Source organism: Biomphalaria glabrata, chromosome 3 (assembly GCF_947242115.1).
Source record: "Biomphalaria glabrata chromosome 3, xgBioGlab47.1, whole genome shotgun sequence".
Lineage (NCBI taxonomy): Eukaryota > Metazoa > Mollusca > Gastropoda > Planorbidae > Biomphalaria > Biomphalaria glabrata.
Window position 1 is genome coordinate 12,236,893 of NC_074713.1, and position 23,201 is coordinate 12,260,093.

General features: G+C 34.6%; 2 protein-coding genes across 4 annotated transcripts; one reads left to right on the forward strand and one right to left on the reverse strand.

Moving 5' to 3' along the window:
- The first annotated feature begins 807 nt into the window (after positions 1 to 807).
- Positions 808 to 14,038, forward strand: LOC106073301 (bifunctional protein GlmU-like). Its single transcript, XM_013233834.2, has 3 exons — positions 808 to 966; positions 9,609 to 9,788; positions 12,209 to 14,038. The coding sequence occupies exons 1-3, from the start codon at positions 946 to 948 to the stop codon at positions 12,464 to 12,466; spliced, it is 459 nt and encodes a 152-aa protein (XP_013089288.1). The 5' UTR covers positions 808 to 945; the 3' UTR covers positions 12,467 to 14,038.
- A 411-nt stretch (positions 14,039 to 14,449) lies between these two features.
- LOC106073299 (uncharacterized) lies at positions 14,450 to 20,533 on the reverse strand. Of its 3 annotated transcripts, none has more exons than XM_056023359.1 (5): positions 20,481 to 20,533; positions 18,987 to 19,191; positions 17,789 to 18,472; positions 16,797 to 16,957; positions 14,450 to 16,669 (listed from the first exon to the last, which is right to left on the reverse strand). In XM_056023359.1, exons 2-5 carry the CDS (start codon positions 19,105 to 19,107, stop codon positions 15,923 to 15,925), a joined length of 1,713 nt encoding a protein of 570 aa, XP_055879334.1. In that variant the 5' UTR covers positions 19,108 to 19,191; positions 20,481 to 20,533; the 3' UTR covers positions 14,450 to 15,922. The 3 variants fall into 3 exon arrangements, with proteins under 3 accessions (XP_055879334.1, XP_055879332.1, XP_055879331.1); XM_056023357.1 differs by having other exon boundaries at positions 20,047 to 20,515; XM_056023356.1 differs by lacking the exon at positions 20,481 to 20,533 and adding an exon at positions 19,902 to 19,970.
- Positions 20,534 to 23,201: the final 2,668 nt, after the last annotated feature.

The window sequence follows — 23,201 nt, forward strand, 5'->3', positions numbered from 1 at the left end:
AAACAAAAAAAAAACGCCACATTGTTTATTGAAGCTCTTGTTGTCAAGTTTTTGTATTAGATGTGCTGAGTGTGTTTAGCAGTGTTTGCAGAAGGCCTGATAGAGAAGATCGTAACAATATTATTATAAGTATTGACATTAATTGACAAAGTCTTACAGTGCTCTCTAAACACACCCAAAAAAAGTTATGGTCGACTGGTAAACGAAGTAGTTATCCCTTTTCTGGACAAAAAAAGCCTATCTGATATTCTATTGCGTGTATCTGGTTAAATTTTCAGTCATTAAAAATTAATTACATGATTTAGAAATATTGATCAATTTTCTGATTTTTCAGTCTATATAAGCAGGGTTTTTTTTTAAGTATTTTTTTTTATTTAGCGTGTTTACAAGGACTTGTCTGTGACCTATATCTCTAAATGTTTCACTATATATATTGCGAAAAAAATCAGGATACCAAAAGAGAGACATTTTCAATTGCTTACTTGTTTTAGCGGGACAAGCATGATTTTTTTTTAACATTGAAATATTCTGTATAGTCTACAAGAATTAGACAATGCATGCAATAAATGACCTCAACACCCACCCCCTCTCTTGCAAAACAAATTGTTTAAAGTTTAGTCCTAAATCAAAAAATATCTAGCAGTTATCATGTCACTCCCATGTACACATGCTAGCCTGTATGTCTATAACCCGCCAACACATTTACATAAGGATATAAGTGTGCATACTTAACACAGAGGTACATACACACGGAGAGTCGATTTATAAAGCGTGCAATTATCTCTGCAATGTTCGCAGGTACACATAGTCACACACACACACTTCTCTCTCACACACACACTCAGAGACAAACCATTGTGACAAGACCAGGCCAGTGTTACAAACAGGTCCTTTACACTGGAGCAGACGCCACACATCTATAGATCTAGATTCAGATTTATCATTATGTGTGAGGCCGACAGCCGCGTAAGTTTGCTGTTCTTAAAGCTTCTAAAATTCTTTATTGTTAACCCAAGCACTACCACATAATAATAACATACTTTTAAAGATCTATCGACTTTATTTTGTTTTACAACTGAGCCGTAATGTGAGACTAATAGATCTATATTTTAACGCTAAGGTAATGACATACCTGGTCAATGTGTAGGCTAATCCTAGATGTATATTAAATGTAGGCCTACAGTTAGGAAACTTTTTGTGATTTAATACAAGCCTTTTGTTTTTTAGCTAACTGTGGAGGACGTAGGTTCCATTCAGGGGCGTAGCTATGAATTTTTCATCGTTATAAGGCCCCGATGGGGCTTGACCTCTTTGGGGGCCCCTGCATTTTGCGAAATATTCAATTTTTAATGTAAAAACACATTCTCCCCCCTCCTGCCCACACCCTAGCTACGCCACTGGTACCATTACATCTCTTGTATCAGCCATTATATTAATAATAATAATAATAATTTTATTTATAAAGCGCTGTTAACAAACAAAATGTAGGCTCAAGGCGCTGTAATAACATTAAAATCACAAACACGACCGCTGAAATGACAATTAATCTAAAAAAGTTTTAAACCGATAGGTCTTAATGTTCCTCTTAAAAGTGATGTAGCATGTTGTCTGTCTGAGATCAATGGGGAGTGAGTTCCAAACCTTTGGGACGTGCACTGAAACAATGTGAAATAAAAAGTATAGGCCTGTAATGTTCCATAGATCTGGGAGTTCTAGACTATAAACGTTTCACATTCATTCACATCAATCTTTTCGAAACCTGATCCTCTTTTTCTTTCTAGAGACACTGCTTCTGTAGTTCTGTAACTGATCTGTTTACTATTCAATAAATTACAAATATACATGTGTAGGTGAATTAGTGCTTCGTTTTCGTATCCACTACAGAGATCGATAGGAATTAAAACATCGAAACAAAAATCTTATTTGTAAAATATACTCTCTACTATCTCAAATAAATAATACCAAAAAAAAAAAAAAAACGAGATAATCTTTATAATTCTAGGACTGAGAAACAGTTGCTTTTGCTACAGTCCGTTTTTCTGTTTGTTTGATTGTTGTTATATTTGAAAGGGTTAACAAAGATGAAAATACCCGTTTTCTCTGACATGTTTAGGTAACATGGTTAGGTCTTAAGTTTTATGGGAGAGTCCAAAGATTGGGTTGTGGGGAAGTAAGTTTTAACTGCATATATTTATTTTCTGAGCAGGAAAAAAATGTGTTATGTATACATGCACTTTTTTTTTGTGTGTATACCTATAGGAGATGGTTATGTGTCCGACGGTTAACAATAGTGTAATGGGGCCAGCACAACGATCAACGCTTCACTTCCCCAACTAATGTCATGTACCCATTACTCAGGGGCACCATTAAAATCCGTCTCTACCGAGATTCGAAAAAAAAACTCAATTGAATTACATATTTACATTTTTGGGATGGGCGTTATTTTTTTTTTATCAATAAAAAAATCCTTATTAATTATACAGGTCTCTAGAAATGATCTCCGTACTTAGATTTGAAGTCATAAATATGTTTAGAATTAAAAGTTGTCTTTGCCTTTTGAAAACCTCCCTTCCCCCAACATTCTGAACTAATGCCAGCGAAAAAAAGAAAAAGAAAAAAATTAAATACAAGAAAAAGAAAGAAAGAAAAATGATGAATGGAGGTAGAGAAATCAATTTTCTTTATTGGACTAATGTTAACAAATATGTTCATCAATCAATGTAAATGAACGATCAATGGCTATGGCCTGTACTGTGTTACAAAATACACACGAGTTTACACAGGTAGTGAGCGGAATATCGAGTAGACAGTAGAGAGAGGATCAACAACTTCAGCTTCCTTATCTTTTTTCTTTTTTTTTTTCTTTTGTTTTTGTTTTATTTTTTAAATCCCCATGAAGTTATAGATCTAATTTTTTTTTACCTTTACACTGAGTGATGGCGGGGGGAACGATTGAGTCAGGAAGTGGGCAATATATTAGTTTTCTACTATTAATTACTAGCAGTACACACCGGCTGTCCCCTTTGATTTAAAAAAAAAATGTTTATTATGGCTCAAACACCCACTTAATTTTTTTTTGTGTGAATTTTAATTAATGGGCCACATTCTAACGACCAACCTAACATACTTTTAGCCCTGTGAATGAGTGTATCTTTTTTGAAGTAACGTCTGCATCATATAAGATAAGATAAAATCTCACGGACCACTCTCCCTCTTTCCTTCTCTCTCGCTCTCTGGAACCCCCGATTTTGATTTTTTAACCTTCGCATCGCAATTTCTCTGATGTAAACTTTTAACTTGATTTGGAAAGGCCTACTTCATAATGTGTCCCCCTACACATACTTGTACTCATATTTTGGTCCCGTTAAATCTAGAATCACTTTCCTCCAACAACAAAAAGCTAGTCCTTCAGTGCACTTTATGACTTTTCTTCGGTTTCTCAATTCAGTGTATATCATATTTCGACCGTGACCCCCCCCCCCCACCCCTTCCTATGGTTACTTTATTATTATTATTATTATTATTATTATTATTATTTGCAATCGTTAATCCTAAAGCAAGCGATTTACGGTTGAAGACACCGCATACATTTATATATCCATTTACCAAAGGCCCTAATTGAATGCCACATTCAATTTCACCTTTCTACATTTATTTTGGTATTTTGTTCTCTAAATTAAAAGAAATATCAATTTCGTTTAATTAATTGTAATCGTTTATTTGAACCATCTCTCTCTCTCTCTCACTCGAGAAAAAAAAAAAAGAAAGAAAAAGACTATTTAATGCTATTAGGATTTTTTGCTTTTTTTTTTTTTTTTACACCGCGTAATGCATAATAAAAATTAGTAGACTTACTGAAAAAGGAAAACAATTGCTTTAAAAATACGGATTTTTTAAATATTTTTTTTTTCATGTGTAGACTGCGGCCTTTTTTTTTTTTTTTGGCGGGGGGGGGGGGGGGGGGAATGCCGAAAAAAAAGATGGACAGCTTGCAGTATTTTCGCTGATAGTGGTAATCAGGTTGCGAATCTGTCAAATCCGGTTCTTATCGCCTAGGAGGTAAAAGGAACCTGTTTAAGAGAGCTCTTGATCATTCGGTGAATCAGTGCAAACTTAGAAATATATAAACTGGTCAACAAGACAATTTAAAAGGGGGAGACAATTAATTTCATAAATGATACGTTTAAAGGAAGATAATTATAATTCAAATAAAATTATATATTATAATAATTTTTACCTAACAATAAAAAATATTTTAGTAAGCATACATTAATTCATAATTGTAGGCTATACAGACAATAAAATAGTTTACTAATGATACAAGTTTTCATGCATTTGTTAGAATTAAATAAAATATATAAATTTAAAATGCAAATTTTTAAAAGCTTAAGCTCCACAAAATGTCGGGTTGCACTAGAATACTTTTAGTGGCCATCTTTCTTTGTCATCTAGTAGGTAATTCTGATCTGTAAGTCCACTGGACTTCAGAAAAGAATTGTGATGATCGCGGAACATGACTTTATGTGAGTTAAATTCCGCAAGGGAAGAGAGCTAACGACACTCTTCTCTTAACTCTGATCCTACTAGATGATCACCTCCATAACCAAATAAATGATTGGATGAGTCAAACCTGTGCAAATGTAAATACTGCTATTTTCTTTAACAAAGTACCTAAAGCCATAAATAAAAAACTAAGAGACATCAATGTAATTATTTTATCAGAATATAGAAACCTTATCTGGAATACCTACTTACAAATTGTCTACCATAATAAACAATATTCCAAAGTATTATTAGATCACATTTTTAAGAAAATTATTGAACGCAAAGTGAAACAATATAGCGCTACATAAAAATACCAAGATTGTCCATTAACTTAAAGAAAAGGGAATATATATATGAATATGTGTATGCGAGTGTGTATGCGTGTGTATAGATATATATCCTAAATGATCCTTTTTATATGTTTAAAGACCCTGTAACCATATCATTAAAAAAGCTAGTACTCCAAATAAAAAAAAAAACAGTGATCGCCCCTTAAAATTGACAAGAGTTAAGACAATTCAAGACAGTACACAATCACGAAGGCCACGCCTTGACCTTGTGACTGTAAAGACTTTAACCAAAGTTTTGATCTACAAAGACGAGCGAGTTAGGCAGGAGAAAACGAGAGATCTCATTCGATTAAAACAGAGAATCATATCGAAATGGAACATTAGGCCGTCAAGTCAAGGAACGGAAAAAACAATGAGGAACCAGGAGCGAACACGTGAAAACCCAAGAAAAGGGAAAGAAGAGTAACTCCAAGAAATCAAGAACAAGGGCAGACCTTTACGTTTTATGTAAACACTGTTTTTTTTTTTTCTGTTGTTACTGTATTGAGAATCAGGCATGACCACATGATATCTAAGCAAACAATTCTTTGTATAATTTTGTACTTTTTAACAATTATGTCCATAGTGACTTCTTTACGAATACTGAAAAAATACCACCACTATCCGTATTGTGCATACCTGTGCAGTCTACATACAAATATATTATTTCTTACTACCTTGCAGACGTTTACAGTGTGTACATATATTATTTTTCTTCTGTTTTTCTAATTTTGAGCATCAACATAACTTCATATCTCAACAAGCTTCTAGATCAAATTGTTACTAAATTAGTATTTAGTTTCATTGTCAAAAGTTGTAAAAAAAAAAAAAAAAAAAATTCTCCACTACCATTGTCAATATTGCGCATGCTTGTGCAGTCTACAGAGAAATAATATATTAAAGAGGGGAAGAGGAAAAATTTAAAAAGGGGGAAAAAAAAGAAGAAGGGGGAAAATATTCAAAAAAAAAAGTATATATATATATATACATATATATAGAGATAAAAAGATACATATAAAATAACTTTCAGAACGACTCTAATTGGTCCCTGTGACCAGCCACAGAGAAATTGTTTCTAACAGAAACTCCCGATATACTGACTCTAGCAGACAGGATTTCCACCTTGATGATGAGGAAGTAGTTTTCCAAATCTCAAGGGTTGAAATCAAAAATTGTCATTAAAAGGGAGACAACAAAAGAAACAATATAAATGTTTAAATGCCTATGTTCGCATAAGTGTGTACACACATAGATGTGTATGCATGTTTGATAGAAGTTAATATAAAGAACAGGGGTAATGTAGCAAAGCACAAAGGAAACAACCATAAGCAATGTAGACAAAGTGGGAAAAAATGTGACTACGATGTTTAAAATGTTTTAATATCATTTAAGTTTCTACTTTCACTCTTTGATTGTTTCTATTTAATTACCTATTGTTGACATTCTCACCACATATATTTTAAGACCTTAAATTTCAAAAATATCCATTATACGCTATTGGAAAAAAATAACGCCATATTCAAAGCAATTTAAAACATTAAAATATTATGACAACCTAAATGTAACTATATGCATTGCTATGTTTTGCTATCATTGTACTTTAAAATGTAACTTCTTAATTTGTACGCTTACAAATACAATATGCACCTTTTTTTTATAAAAAAAAAATAAAAATTAAAATTAAAAAAAAAAAAAAAAAAAAAAGCCCAATAAAGAGGCCAATAGCCCAAAAAAGAGGCAATGCCCAAAAAAGAGGCAAAGAAAAGAGGCAAAGGCCCAAGGATTCCTAGGATGTAAACAGCTCGACAACTAAAGTCATAAGCTAAAAAGCTGAGGTTTCCTTAAAAAAAAAAAAAAAAAAAAAAGAATTGTGATGATCTCGGAACATGACTTATGTGAGTTAAATTCCGCAAGGGAAGAGAGCTAACGACACTCTTCTCTTAACTCTGATCCTACTAGATGATCACCTGCTTAACCAAATAAATGATTGGATGAAAAAGATATATAGATACATATAAAATAACTTTCGGTACGACTCTAATTCGTCCCTGTGACCAAAAAAAAAAAGCCACAGAGAAATTGTCTCTGAACATAAACTCCCGATATACTGACTCTAGTAGACAGGATTTCCACCTTGGTGATGAGGAAGTAGTTTTCTCAAGGGAGGAAATCAAAAATTGTCATAAAAAGGGAGACAACAAAAGAAACATTATAAATTTTTAAATGCCTATGTTCGCATAAGTGTGTACACACATAGATGTGTATGCACGTTTGATAGAAGTTAATATAAAGAACTGTAGCAAAGCACAAAGGAAACAACCATAAGCAATGTAGACAAAGTGGAAAAAAATGTGACTACGATGTTTAAAATGTTTTAATATCATTTAAGTTTCTACTTTCACTCTTTGATTGTTTCTATTTAATTACCTATTGTTGACATACTCACCACATGTATATTAATAACCTTAAATTTAAAAAATATTCAGTATATGCTATTGGAAAAAATAACACCATATACAAAGCAATTTAAAACGTTAAAATATTATTACAACTTAAATGTAACTATATGCATTGCTATGTTTTGCAATCATTGTACTTTAAAATGTAATTACTTAATTTGTACGCTTACTAATAAAATATGCATCCTTTTGTTAAAAAAATAAATAAATAAAAAGCCCAATAAAGAGGCCAATAGCCCAAAAAAGAGGCAATGCCCAAAAAATAGGCAAAGAAAAGAGGCAAAGGCCCAAGGATTCCTAGGATGTAAACAGCTCGACAACTGAAGTGAAAAGCTAAAAAGCTGAGGTATCCAAAAAAAAAAATAAAAAAAAATTATTAAATTAAACCATTTTGTAACTTAAAACAGATTTCCCGCGGCCTCCTTTTGATTTACCAGAAGCTCCTGGAAATTCCCGAAATTTTAGAATATACGAAAAAGTCCTTAAAACATACGGAAAAATATATATATAAAAAAAGTCATTTTGGGGTGTCATTCAATATGGAAAACGCCAATCCTACGCGCTGTTAATAAAAACGGCATTATGCATTAGCCGTAATTGTTTAATCAGGTGAAAGAAGCTTCTCGCGCCTCAAACTAATGAAGAATTACTTGAGGTCAACAATTCTCAAAGATAGATTGAAACATTTGGTAATTCTTGCTATTGAGCGGGATCTATGTAGGAAACAGAATTATTATGATATACTGTATGACTTTGCTACACGCAAGGCTCGTAAAGTAATTCTGTACGTAGTAAAGAATGAATAAAATGCATAGGCGAATTTATTTTCTAATACAAACTCTTAAATTTCACTTACCGTATTGTCCGCTTCCCTACCCAAACTTGGCCTTGCGAAATCTCCACAATGGTTAAGTCCGCGCTGCTATTTAGTGTTTGTAAAATGTTTGACATGTTTCGGATGTTCCTTCAGAGTTGACGATAATTTACTTCCTAGCCCAAACCTCCCGCAGGACGAAAGGGGATGGGAGCGGGCAGGGTTTGACAGTCCAGGCGCAGCCATCCGTAGCGAGCTGTGAAAACGTGTTCTCCCCCCCCCCCTCTCCTTGTTTTTTTTTTCGTGGGGTGACTATCCGCAGAAATAAGAGAGTGATCTTTCCTTTACTTCTTGCTTTTCGTCCAAAATTTTGAGGGAAGAAGAGAATTATATAGATAGATAGATCTACGGTTGAAATTGTTTGCCTTAGCACGTTTTCCTGTTTAAACTTTATTTAGTACAACATGATCACCTGCAAAATGTAATAGAAGATTGGTCGAAAAACGAGATCTTCGTTATAATTGTGCTAAATTGTCTACATTCGCACACCATTTTTTCCCACACAGCGCACCGTAATGTTCTCTGACTTGGATTAAGACGACGCGCTTTATAATGTCCCCCCCACCTCTTTCACATCTGTTCTCTTCCCCTGTCCTCAATAATACAAAATTAGTCCCTGACTTTTCTTCGGCTACTTAAATCAATATCGAATTGTTTAATAAACTCCATGTTGCTTTTCGACCGGAAACCCGTCCACAATCGCCCCCAACCCCGCTTTGACACTTTTTAACTTTTCTTTTTTTTAAATTACAAGGACATCCTTCGATTGGTCAATCCTCACCATTCACATCTCAGCTTTTGAATTCTAGATCTAGCACTTTCGCTTAGTTTTTACCTTTTGAATTATTTCATCCTTATCATGAGGCAAGCAATGTACGGTATTAGACACTGCAAACATTTCTTCCATATGATTCAGGCCTAGAGGGGAAAAAAAACCCGGAGGACCCAATGAAGTGTCTCTTTTTTACACTACATTTATTTTAGCATAGTGTCTTCTAACAAAAGAATGTTGAGAAAAAGCGCCGTGTGGCATTTACGTTGAATGTTGGCTTTTAGAGCCAAAGATACTGTGTTCAAGTTCCCAAATATAGCATATTCTTTTAAAAAGCTTAGTGATAAGCAAAGCATAAATGCTGAGGTTTCCTAAAAAAAAAAAACTTCAGAAAAGAATTCTGATGATCTGGGAACATGACTTTATGTGAGTTAAATTCCGCAAGGGGAGAGAGCTAACGACACTCTTCTCTTAACTCTGATCCTACTAGATGATCACCTGCATAACTAAAGAATAAATAATGGATAGATAAACATATTTAACAAATTAATGTAATTAACAAAAAAAAAGTATATTTTTTAAAATCTATTTAAAATATGATAGTATCTCTTAATGTCTTTGCTTTTCAGAGACACGCCAATGTCGCTTCCGGTCCTTTACAGTGCCACCCGCTACGATTGCATCCTGGGGATGAACTCTATTCGACATTGCTTCATTACGTCAGAGCCAACAGTCTGAATGCTGCTTTTATCATGAGCTGTGTCGGGAGTGTTGTTAGCGCCGACCTAAGGATGGCTAATGCCGAGGTGGTGGGTATATCTTTCATGCTGAGAAAACAATGACCTACTTTTATATCTAGAATCTGGACTATTTTTAATACCACTTCTTTTTACCACATCCGTTTTTTTCTCGTCCAGTGACTAAGAATTTCATAAAAATAATTATCTACGTTTTTTTTTTCCATTTACCAAATAGGAACTTTCAACCAGAATGGTATTGCGTAATGAAAAGAAAAGCCTTTACAAATATTTTTTTTAAATATTTAATTTACTGCTAATAGATTTTTTTTTATTTCTTACAATTATTTTTTTTAAAGCTTTATCTTTATAGCTTTTATCATTAACGTTATATATATATATATATATATATATATATATATATATATATATATATATATATATATATATATATATATATATATATATATATATATATATATATATATATATTTGTAGCCAGTTAGACATTATCTTAAACTGCCACTTTCCTGGTTAGTTTTACAACAGATTAAAATGACAAGTAAATGAAAATGTGCATTCATTAAAACCATGCCATGCGAGAAACGATTTAGTGAAAATGTGCATTCATTAAAACCATGCCATAAGAGAAGCGATTTAGTGAAAATGTGCATTCATTAAAACCATGCCATGCGAGAAGCGATTTAGTGAAAATGTGCATTCATTAAAACCATGCCATAAGAGAAGCGATTTAGTGAAAATGTGCATTCATTAAAACCATGCATGTGGCATGTGGTCTGACTAGGCATGGTTTTTGATCATTTAACACTTAAGCGGTTATTCTTGAGCACATATCTAGAAACAGGTGAATATAACATCCTCTGCATCCTAGACTTCTGCATCTCTGAAGGGAAGCTTAAATTTTGTGCATCTGAAAAAAAAACCCAACTATTTAGCGAGACTACTGCTGCCATTTTACGCCTCTAATCTCTATACATAGTGTCCACTTGCAGCTTCTCATGTGAGGCCAAGTCTTGATACGCATCCACGATCACAAGTTGGGGATTTAAAGTCATATTAGAGGCTGCAGTGTTTTCAACCTTTATGCTGCTCCTGCTGTGTCCACCATATGGTACCCATGCTTGCCCCATATATGGGCATATTATGTGATTGTCTTTCTCCCAACTGTTGATGACATTTTGGAAATGTTTGCCCCATATATGGGCATATTATGGGATTGTCTTTCTACCAACTGTTGATGACATTTTGGAACTGTTTGCCCTATATATGGGCATATTATGGGATTGTCTTTCTACCAACTGTTGATGACATTTTGGAAATGTTTGCCCTATATATGGGCATATTATGGGATTGTCTTTCTACCAACTGTTGATGACATTTTGGAACTGTTTGCCCTATATATGGGCATATTATGGGATTGTCTTTCTACCAACTGTTGATGACATTTTGGAACTGCTTGCCCTATATATGGGCATATTATGGGATTGTCTTTCTCCCAACTGTTGAGGACATGTTTGAACTGCTGCATGACATACTTGCTAACATCAGTGCAGGCCTATACATTGAGAGTGGACGACCTGCAGCTCTCTTTCCTCCATTAGATCACATTACACTATGCCCTGTGGCGTTCAGCCAGCCAAGCCGTTTACTGCTGTTAATTGTATGAATGTCCTGCCACCTTATTTTTAGAATGCGCGTTAAACATCTATTATAGGAGAGAGAGAGAGAGAGAGAGAGAGAGAAGGAGGAGGAATTTCTACAAGAAATAAACATATTTAAAACAAAGCCTGTCAGAAGTAGTCAGGTGGGCCAGCTTCCCAGGGACAAAAAAAATTATCATATATTGTAGTTTTTAAAGATATCTTTGAATTGTAACCAGTCTGGAGTATATAGGCTACGTTTTTTTTTATTGCTCTACTCCATATGGAATAAAAGCAAGTTTATGTTCATTTCTTTTAACTCCAGCCAGTCATTAAATAATCATATACATCTTATTCTATGTAGTCTTGGCTAGGAAACAATTATTTTTACTCAATTTAGTTACATCTTTTATCTAAATGTAGTTCTATTTACACTCCGAAAAATGTGCATTCAGGGTCGTCGCCAGGCTGAAAGACAGGATTCTAGTCCGGGACCTCTTCACGCTTTTTTATTTGTATGGATCGTGTACACGGTGCGTCTGTGGTGGGGAAGCAGAGAGGCCCAAATATTTTGGGTAGCGGACCTAAAATTGTCTATTATGCAATAAAATATAGCAGGATGCTTTACAGTCAACCTATTTTTTTTTTTTTTTTTGCTTTGGGCTAGTGATATGGATCTAGACCCAAATAAAGTTTTTCGCAAATGTGTGAGAAATAATGTATTGTGTTGAAAAACAAATTCATATTCTTTGTACTTTAGACAGTATGGTCAATTTGAATATCTTTATCTCAACACGTTTGCTCCTCACATTTTTAAAATTTTTTTTTAAGATTCGTCACTTAGAAGGCCATTATGAGATTGTCTCTCTCGTTGGCACCCTATCCGGAGGAGACGGGGGCCACCTCCACATCAGTCTTAGCGACGAGCACGGCGATGTCATAGGCGGACACGTCATGGGGAACCTTGTGGTCTACACTACTGCGGAAGTGATCATAGGCAATGTGGAAGGTGTTCAATTCTCCCGGCCTGAAGATCCAGAGACGGGTTACGATGAGTTAATGATAGAGAAGGCCGAGGCCAAGCGGTGATGCATATCATTTCCTTGGAGGGGAAGATGTAATAGACAGTCTGGGATTGTACAAAAGAACTCAGTTTGGAGTAGGCTACTACGCTTTCTCTGACAACTTCATGAGAGAATGATGGAAAAAAATCAAAATAATTTTTATTAGAATATATTCTCTTTTCTCCGTCATAACATAAGGAAGAATACGAAAAAGAAGAGATAGAGAGAAAGAGAGGAGAAATATACAGGTACAGGGGTATCGGTTGGATACATTGGTTAGAAGATAATATTCACTCATGCAGCTGTGTGGGCCAGTCAGGAGTGGGGGGGGGGTGAAGAAAATCTACGACCTACAAAAATCGTTCACTTTATATCCAGTCCATTTGTACTTGATGATGCAGGCTACAATGTGTAACGTCTAAAGTGATGTTTTATGATATTATTAACGTCCTTTTGTTGTAGAATGAAAGTTTTTTAAAAAAGGTGGAAAAGAGCTTGAATTGACCACTTAATAAGCCTCTTTTTATAATTCGGTTAGGCTCTGCAAATGTGTCTAGTTGTAATAAGTTGTATATATGATAAAAAAAAAAGGCAGACACGTGATGTGACTTTTTAAACTTCAACAGCGGCTAGCTTTGTGCTTACTACAATCTGAACTAGAAATCTACACTGTAGATATGAGAAACTCCATTGGGTGGTTGGGGCAGACAAGAATGTAAACTGCTGACGTTAAAGTTTCCCATCATGCTTCGCTGCAAAGTTTACAAGTCCACTGTTAAGTTCTGCTAAATATTTACGATTTCCATTCTGGGGTGACTTCGCTCCTGACATGCACACAGTATTTATCTATACACATAAATCTAAATAGGGGGCGAGGCTGGACGGAGGAGAAAGGCTCTTAAACCATCCCCCCCCCCCCTTTCTGCCTCTTAAAATATTTGTTGAGCATAGAAACAAAAAAGCTACCGCATCATTGACTCCCTCTATGAGCCAGTGAGGGGATATTCTAAATAGAGTCATTGGTGTATCCGTTGTACAGAACACCACTATGTATTTTGAAAAGCATGTAATACTATTTTTTAGCGTGTTTCGGGTGCTCTTTTAGAATTGAAGATTAATAAAAATAAAAATCTCTGGGTCAGGATTTTAAAACTGATTATAAAAACAGACACAAAAACTTTGTTAATCTGGCAATCAAATCATTAAATACAATTCAACTATCTTATATAAACATTTTTATGTTTTGTTTTGTGTAATTCACAAATTTCATTATGGATAATAAAGATTAGTATTCTCCGAGCCCAAACCTTCTTCAGGACTGCTTGGGCTCGGACAGAGTTTGAACATGGGCCTTTTGTGACGCCAGTTAAGCGCATGATTCAAGACCAGGAAGCCATCAATGCACAATCAAATTTCTAAGCTTATTACTAGTTGCCTACAGAATCAATTAGAAAAAATGTAGTTGGCAACAGTGATCTTAAATACCCTGTACAACAGTCAGTGATGTATTGTGTGACTATGAACATTTATATTTTTTTAATGATATTGTTGTTGCTTCTGTCTATTGTGCATTGAATAAATCTTTTTCATCATTCTATTTCATGTTTTTGATTCAAATTTAATGGGTGAGTTTAAATTAAATATCATACTGGCCTAATGACACTGCATGTGAACAATGTGTCATTATAAGTACAAAATTGACAATGTGAGTTTTCCATTCAGTCCTTACATTTTAGGTAAGTAAAAGTTAACTTCCCCTTTCAGACTTTGTGATCTATAGGGCAGATGATATAAAGGTTATCTGTTTCTATGGCCCACGGTTAACGAGGGCATCATGGGGCTGGGTGGACTCAGGGGCACCCTTAAGATCCTGAAATTCAAAATCCCAGTCTTAACCTGGATTCAAACCTGGAACCCCTGTTTTGGAAGCGAAGCACTTTACCACTCAGCCACAGCACCTCCATTACATATTAAGTGGACTGAAAAAATAGTATCAAAAGTACCAAGGTGAAAGAAACAAAACAAACTTTATGCTGTCAAGTTAAATGGAAATAAATTTATACAAAAGTTCTAACATCACAGCAAAGTCATAGCAATAAAATAATGTAATTATAACATTAACATTTTTTTTTTGTAGGCTATTATTGCAGTAATAAGAGGAAAAAAAATATTCAAGAAGATAAGTATAAGTTGTCATGGCAGAACCCCAGAGCTGTGAAATGTTTTAGTAGTCATGGCAACATTTAGTTGAAAGAGCACCATAGTTGTGAAATTGTTTTGCAGTCAGAACTTAAAAGACAGCATAGCTGTAAAGTAGTTTAGTAGTCATGACAACAAAAGATTCAACAAAGAAATGTGCTACCAGTAATAAAAAAAAAACTTGTTTAAAATGACTTTAAAGATCAAGTCACTATCTTTTAAGTTCATTTAGAAGTTGTATACTACCTGAGATGAACTCCTATTGAAAAATCAGAGCAGGAAGGACTAATCCTCCCATAGTGCTCTGGCAAGAAACTGGGCTGTTCGGCATAATGCCTTTTATACTATAGATCTTTATAGAGTGATACAAACATATTTATATAAACTATACAGTATTAACAAAGGTACCGTATAAATGTATATACTGTAAATAAATAATTTACTCATTATATGTTAACCAATGCAACTGTCAACGATTCAAGCATCAAATGCAGAATAGTCAATATTTAAAATAGTGATATCCTAATGGCTTTACAAAAGACCAAAAGATCTTATTATAATGGACACATCTAACTGGTAAAACTTTACTTCCTTGGTGCTATAATCATTTTGGTTTAAGAAAACAATTTTTTCAACAGGAATATCTTCCATCATTTAGCTAAGAAAACTTTTTAACCATCTACAAAACTTTCAAGTAGTTTAAAATTCTAATAAACGTTTGAGTTACAATTATTTCATTTTCACACCACAGACTTTTCTATAACAAACTTAAATTTAAGCAATCGTAGTAAAAGTTTGAATTATAGACTCAGCATTAATTTGTAAACAAGGATTATACTTATTAGTCAATAGCCAAAAAACTAGTGAGCAGATTGGCCATAAGTTTAGCCACACATCACAATGATGTTAAGTAAAAAAAAATATAATAAAACTTGCTTATAGTTGACAGATGTTATAATGAGACATTAATAAAAAAAAACAATGTTTCAAGACAATAAATGCAGACTTGAGCTATCAGGTCTCAACCCAAAGTCACACAGCTTTCAGAGCACTCTTAATCACAGAACAATGAAGTAAAGAAGGCAATAAGTTATCACAAAAAAAAAAATGGAACTTTTAAACAACAAACTGAAAAAAAAATGAAGATGCCCTTTTCATTGTATACAATCGTACATATTTTATCAACATTGGTACATATTTTATCAACATTTGTACACACTTTATCAACATTATCACAATTTAAAAAATATAAATTATAAAGATGAAATTACTTTTGTGTGTGTTATTTCATGTCCATTGCAACTACTGTATTACAGTCAGACAAATGGTTGTTTATTGCACTAGTCATATGATTGTCTACAATATTCATAGTTTCTGGCACACAGCTGTTTAGTGAGCCACAAGAGTCCAGTCTGCCAGAAGCTGCAGCTGCCGCAGCAGCAGAAACTACAACAGACATAACAGATGGGCTGCCACGAGAGTTGGAATTTGTTGATAAAGCATTGTTCAATACCTGCTTTAGGAAATCCCTATTTTGTGGATTCTTAATCACAGATTTAAGGAATGCCAAGGCATCTGCTCTGAACAGCTCTAGTTCTCTCTGAAGTTCCTGATTGCGTTTGATAAGGTTACCTGTCTTCATAGCTACTTCCCAAAGTCCAGACTTTTGAAGTGCGTCTGCTGTCTTTTTAAAACGATGCTCCTTATTTAGGAGAGTTTTACAGTTGAGCCTCTGAAACTGAGATGAGCTTCGAACAGCCCCATTTTTCAATTTAGTCAATAAGTTTGTTTCATCACAAGCTACACCTGTCCGAAGACGGCTGTATAAAGGTAGACTTCGTAGATTGCGTGACGTTGTGGACTGGGTTGTGGGTGACAAAGACAAAGCAGATCCTTTCTCAGAGTTTTCTAAAGTAATCGGCATAGCATCAAAAGCAGGCATTGGAAGTGGTTCATAGCCAGGAGCAGTAAGTTTACTGGTCCAAGGTACAAGGCTGGCATAGCTCTGAGTAATACTTTTGTTGAGTGCCTGATAATACAAAGAAAAATAGATGATGACTCGATTATTTATTTATGAACATTCTATATCACTCTCGCTTTAATATTTTGATTTGATAATAAAATAATTCTGAATAGGAAAATAATTTGAATCTTACTATATGACTAGAGTCTTCAGTCAAGTGTGAATGATTAGGAAATGAACCAGTAGGTAATGGTTGTGATGGTGTGCCTGACGAAGCAAGTTTTTGTCCACCAGATATATCATACTGCTCACTTTTATGAATCTGTCCAGTGAAGCAGGATTTCAACAAACTCTCTGGAGTCAAAAGTTAAAAATATATAGGAAATGAAGAAAAGAAAATATCTGGCATAGGAATATAATACACATTTTTAATTGAGGTTTTAATAAAACAGAAATGAAGTTTGAGACGTTAATTCTGTAACAATTGATGAATAAACATGATGTGTAACATATAATAGCAGTAGTATGGTACAAATGTTATTGAAAGAAGAAGTTGAAACATAGATAAGCTCTGGGGTGGACTTAAACCACTGATCTTCAAACCAGACAGTCTGGCAGCAATCAGATAGCAGTCTAACATCTAATTTGACCATCCAGGTCCCCCAAAAAAAAGAACCTTTCAAGTCAGTAGTGTTCTTTGGATCTATGATTATGTGGACCTCCCTTTATATGTTGCTTGTCATGTTTATTCATTGGATGAAAAAAGTGATGAAAATGAGTGAAGGACCTGTTACATTTTGTATGTTAAATTACAATGGATGGCTTCTAACTGGCAGGAAGGAAGAGCATGTGTTGCACATATTTACCAAAGGAATGCCATAAGGCAAATCAATACTTAATATAAAGAAGGAATTCTTTTTTTTTTATCTTCAGTTAAAAAAAAACTAACTTTTTTATTAAATTACCAAATCACACATCAGTTTTAATATAGAGGCTAAGGGACAAATTGCATAGTAAGTGTCCACACACATGGGTCATAATAACACAACAAATAAAGCTAACTAGTGATTTGTGTACATTTGAAGGAAAAAGAACTTCAGATTTCTATGCTTCTAAAAATATTTGTGAAATATTGCAACTATATCTAATATAATAATGTATAACATTTTAATTTTTTTTGTTTACCTGATTTTTTGGAAATATCACATATTGACATCATATTAACTGCTGCTCCGGCCTGTAATCCATTAGTAGGAGAAGAATTATAATGACTAGGAACTGAGGGCAATACATGGACTGAGCCTAAATTTGAAATCACATTTGGTGCAAGAGGAGACAAAACTGCAGGATTGTAGCCTGACACACTATGGCTGGAATCAAAAGCTGACACACTATGGCTGGAATCAAAAGCTGACACTTCTGAAGATTTTTGAATAAAGGGTTCACTGAGATTGGGTGATGCATGCATATTACGACTAAACATTCCATTTAGTGCCTGTGGATAAGATGCTGGGCAGTGCTTGAGAAATGCAGGATTTAAGTTCACATCTGCTTGAAATGTCTGTTTGGTGGCAGTGTTGTGACTGGACAAAGCATTTGTGGTGTTATGGCTAAATAAGTCATTGCTAGGTGTGCTAGCTGGCCTCAGTGGCCTATAATGATTACTGCCCATGACAGCAGAAAGGCTTGTTATAGGCTTATGAAATACTGAAGTTGCATTGAAGCTATTTAGTACTTGTCCAGGCATATTGAAGCCTTGATTTAATTGCTGTGTACATGGCTGCTGAGAGTTAAAGCTACTTCCAATAGCATTTTTGTTTTGTTGACTTACAATGTGATTCTCTCTGTCTGTACATTTTGTAATATTGGCTAAAAAGAAATGTATAAATGTTAATAATTTTATTGAAAAAAATATTTAAAAAAAAAAAAAAAAAAAAAAAAAAAAAGAAAACAAACATCACATTTATGAATGTATTTAAGTAAAGCACTCCTATGAGGTAGATGAAGTAAAGGTCATCTGTATCTTTGGCTGATGATTAATAAGGGTGTCATGTGACCAGCACAACGATCAACCACCTTTACTTTCCCTAACTAATGTCAGGTATCCACTAGAGTTGGGTGGACCCAGGAGTGTCCTAAACAAATCCTGAAGTTCAAAATACCAGTCTTCACCGAGATAAGAATTCGAGACCCGTCAGTTCATAACCCTACCATTTTACCACTCATCCACCACACCCCCATAAATGTATTTATCTATTAGATACCATCATTTGTGTGCATGTTAAAAAACTCAACTTTTCATTCTTCTTACATCATAATGAAACATATTTTAAGTTAACATATTCTTACTCCATAATGAAAGATATTTCTCAACTCAACATACCTCTGTTCAGGTGAATGGGAACATCACAAACTAAATTGATTTCTCTGTCATGACAAGTAGGTTCAAAATTGTCTGTATCATCAAATAGCAAAGTCCTTAGCATATCTTCTTTCTCTCCCATTGCAGGATTGAGGATGCCAGTAATAGTGGTAAACAATATGATCAGTTAAAATGCTTCAGAATTCGAGATATAATCATTCTTGTCCTGAAATCAATAATGAGGGTATATTGAGCATACATTCTTAGTAATACTGAATTTCATTATTGATCTTTTAAAGCTCTCATAATTTATCAACTTGAGCTTTAGTCTAATTCAAAGAACTAATGGCATTGTTTGTTATACTATTTCAATATTGGCTCCTTCACCAGGAGTAGTTTTTAATTTTTTAGCTATGACAGCATCACTGTTACTTTGTTAGAAATTGGTGTAATGAACAAAATCTTGGGTAGCCTATAAATAGGCTACTGGACCTATTATAGAGACTCTGAAAGCAGGTTTTCAGTGAAATGGGCACAGTTGTAAAATGTATTGTTACGATAATCTAGGTATTTTTCAAAACCATAATTCATATGCACTCAACTCAGAGTCCAGATTATATAAAATACATCCCAATTTATATTATATAATTATATATATATTATATAGATCTATATAAAAAACATCTGGGTTATTGCATATTATTTAAATAGAAGGTTTGGGTGACACTGAGCTATTCAATAGCTTCAGACCATTACAATCTATTGAAAGTCTATGGAAAATGCAATAGAAAAAAAGAATTGTTCTATTAGGAAATCCTGCTGGACTAAAAAGTAAAAACAACCTAGAGAATTAGAATTCTAGAATATAGTCAAGATCTAGATATATAATAACGACATAGGACAAGATTATCAAGATACAATTATGAAATTCCTTACCTAGATGAAACTTTAGTCGTTAAGTCGTTATATTTTATATCAAAATACAAATAGAATCTCTATAGATTCTCTTGACTCTTGTATATAGATCTATCTATAGACTATAGTCACTATAGTAGAGTCTAGATCTAGAATTTAGATCTACCTGATTCTATCAAATAGACCTGGCTGTGCCGTGCGATCACTATTATACTAGATCTATCTATATGATCATATGTTGAACTCAATATAAAATTATTTTGTAGTACAACAATACTGGTCTAGAGTAGTCTAAGTCTAATTAACACTCTAGTATATAGACTCTACTAGCTCTAATTACATACACTGCTACAGTCTACAGTAACTAGTCTACACTGACAATCATTGACAATGTGATGAATGTGACTCTAACATAGGTTGTAAATAGTAGTCTAGACATAGAAAACAGTCATCAATGAATGAGGAAACTCTCATGAGGGTTTTATTTTTCTTTTCTATTTGGAAACTTTAACAACAACATAAATCTATCAGATCTGGATCTATGAATTCCATTACTAAACCGAAGACGTGAAATTAAATGAAACAAAAACACAATGCTACCGGTGTTTATATGCTGATGCCGTGCTGTACCTTCGGGTACTCGTGCGGAAAAACGTGACGACCTCATAAATAATCATCGGATAGATTTGATTGGCTGTTAAAATAATACGAAGGTTATTTATAAACAAGTAAAAATTTCGGATGATTCCGTATGCTAATTTACCTCGTACCGCACGTTTCGAAGTTGTGTTGCATTTCTTTTCGTCTTTTTTTTTTTAAAGTAGACTGACATGTCCGATGCACTAACAGGCGACTTCTTTCATATTAGATGTTACTATGTTAATAGATTCTAGATTCAACTGCATAATCTACATTCCTCATCATAGGCACTTTGACCTGGGTCGTAGGGGTGTAATAGTTCGCGTACCTCCCCTCCCCAACCCTCAACTTAGTTGGTAACTATCCTAAGCAGAATATCAAGAAAGGCTGGTCCATTATTTCACGTTGTCCAGCCAGTTCTTCGTGCTCCCTTCACTGTAACGTAGAGCCTACCTTGATGGTGCGTCACACTGTCACAGCCTCAGTGGCGCACTATCGGGTGGAAACGGTCGTTTGAGGGAAGAAAAAATAAAAGAACCCTGTTGAGGTGCCTAAGGACAGAGTCCATTGCACTGGTGGGGATGGAAGAATTAAAGTCCCCCCAAAAAACATCTCATATCCACACACCGTTCCTCAAATGACCATTTATTTATTTTTTATTTTTTTTTTGTGGCGGACACCTGAACGGCAATGTACTTTGCACATTCTAAGCATTTAGCGGAACACTTTGATTATTATTTGTTTGAGTGAGATAAATTCACGTGTTAGGCTACTAGTTAATTATTCCAGTAGTTTGTGGATCACCTATTCGGGCCTATCGAAACACTGGGGTTCCGCGGAATACAGTTTGGGAAACACTTTTTTTGATCTTTTAAAAAGGAATATGGAGTAGTTTCCCTGATGTGCTCGGCAATGGGCCTCGCTTCTAATCCGAGCGCCTTGGGCTATGAGACATAGGTCATAGGGATGTAATAATTCACAACTGCTTGTATCTTTCTCAGACATAGGTTTGTTCAGACAGGCAGATGGAGACAAGTTTCCATAGGCCTAGAGTTCTAGTTAAGAGTCATAGACTCAACACAAGTAGAAAGATTTCGACAATGAGACAGAATCAGCTCCGCTAATTTAATCTCTTCACAGTTTTATTAGGCCTACTCTATAAACAGCATAAGTCGCACAATCTTGATGCCAACCGAGAATGTTTGTTTCTCAAACTGTGAGTGCGCCCACGTCCTCTCAGAGGGGGAGGGTAGGAGCAACTTTCTGACAAAAGGGAAAAAAGTGAGAGTCGAAGCCGATAAAATATATTTATTCTTTGAATAGCCTATTAATTAAATGAAATTACATTATTACCAATGATTTAAAAACTTCAAATATTGTAAGTAAGAGATGTCGTTTCGACTTCTATGTAGGACATTTAAAATGTACAGGCCTACCTTTTTCACGAGAGGCGCCTTCAACAGAATCGACTCAAATCGTCTTTACTAACGTGATTCTTCTTGGGTCAGAAGTCAGAATGATTGTAATTCTCCTGTCAAGCATTTTATTTTGATGACTTTGGTGTGACCAAAAGCAGCCACGTGTTACTTAATACGAAAAAGACCTTACAAAGACCACGCCCATTGCAGATGTACTTGAGCTATATGTAGGCCGACTTCTAATGTTTCTCGTTGAATAGCCTAAAGGCAAGTGCTGCCTCATTCTTTATTAACTTCATTTGACATGCGACGTTGTTTTGAAAAGTGCTTTAAACGCGAAGAGAATGCAAATCTCAGCCCTGATTGTAAGAAAACATTTCAATATCGGCTCGTCACATTTTTTTAAATCTGCGCTTTACTTAGGCCTACTACGAGTAAAGGTATTGTAGACGCCAGGAGAACGTTTTTGAAACTGTGAACGCGGGAAAATGCTTGGCGCGCGCCCGTAAATTTGGATTCCTAACATTATAAAAATAGAAGAAAAAAAAAACAAAAAAAAACACTGAAATTGTTTGGGTTATAATTATAGGCTATATTCCCCCCCCCCTTTTTTTCCCCACGTGGGAGCTAACATCACTACCCCTAGCTGCCTTTATTTTTCTTCTGGGAGAGGGGGCGCCACGGTTAAAGTTTTACGTTTTTTTAACCAAATTCTTGTAAGACATAATATAGATCTAAAAGGATTGTCAAAGACTGGGTTGAATTAACGTTAGTTCTATATAGAAAAGTGCATCAATAGTCAGGCGTACTTATTATGCTGATAGTAATATAGTCAGGACTTAAGGAGACGATTTAAGTTTCATCCACTTTTAGTATTTGTATTTTGAGTTTTTGGCACATCGTCACAATTTAGGCCATGTCGTGCCCGTAATCCCCCTAGGGTTACTCTCCCTTCATATCACAAGAGCTAAATTTTAAACAGTTAAGTCATTAAAAACAAGGTCTATTCACAGTTATGATAGTAAAAATTTATTAATTTAATAAAAATCTGTTGTAAATATATGTTCACAATTTCTTTGCCAATCACAAATCAAAGCTTCGCAGACAACCCCACCTCCCGGACAAAGCCCAGTTCCTTCCCAGGGTCATCATTATTAAACAGTGTTTTTAAGTTTGCTCCAAAATATTTCCCCCTAAATCTACTTTTAGTAAGTTTGAGCATTTTATTTTGGTAAAATGCTTCAAGTTTTAAATAAGTGGCGGT

Coding starts and splice junctions, on each gene's coding strand:
- LOC106073301 (XM_013233834.2), top strand. CDS start 946: ATGTGTGAGGCCGACAGCCGC. Junction 967..9,608: donor TGTGTGAGGCCGACAGCCGC/GTAAGTTTGCTG, acceptor TTTGCTTTTCAG/AGACACGCCAATGTCGCTTC. Junction 9,789..12,208: donor GGATGGCTAATGCCGAGGTG/GTGGGTATATCT, acceptor TTTTTTTTTAAG/ATTCGTCACTTAGAAGGCCA.
- LOC106073299 (XM_056023359.1), bottom strand. CDS start 19,107: ATGGGAGAGAAAGAAGATATGCTAAGGACTTTGCTATTTGATGATACA. Junction 18,473..18,986: donor TCCCATTCACCTGAACAGAG/GTATGTTGAGTT, acceptor ATTTCTTTTTAG/CCAATATTACAAAATGTACA. Junction 16,958..17,788: donor TGATATTTCCAAAAAATCAG/GTAAACAAAAAA, acceptor TTTTGACTCCAG/AGAGTTTGTTGAAATCCTGC.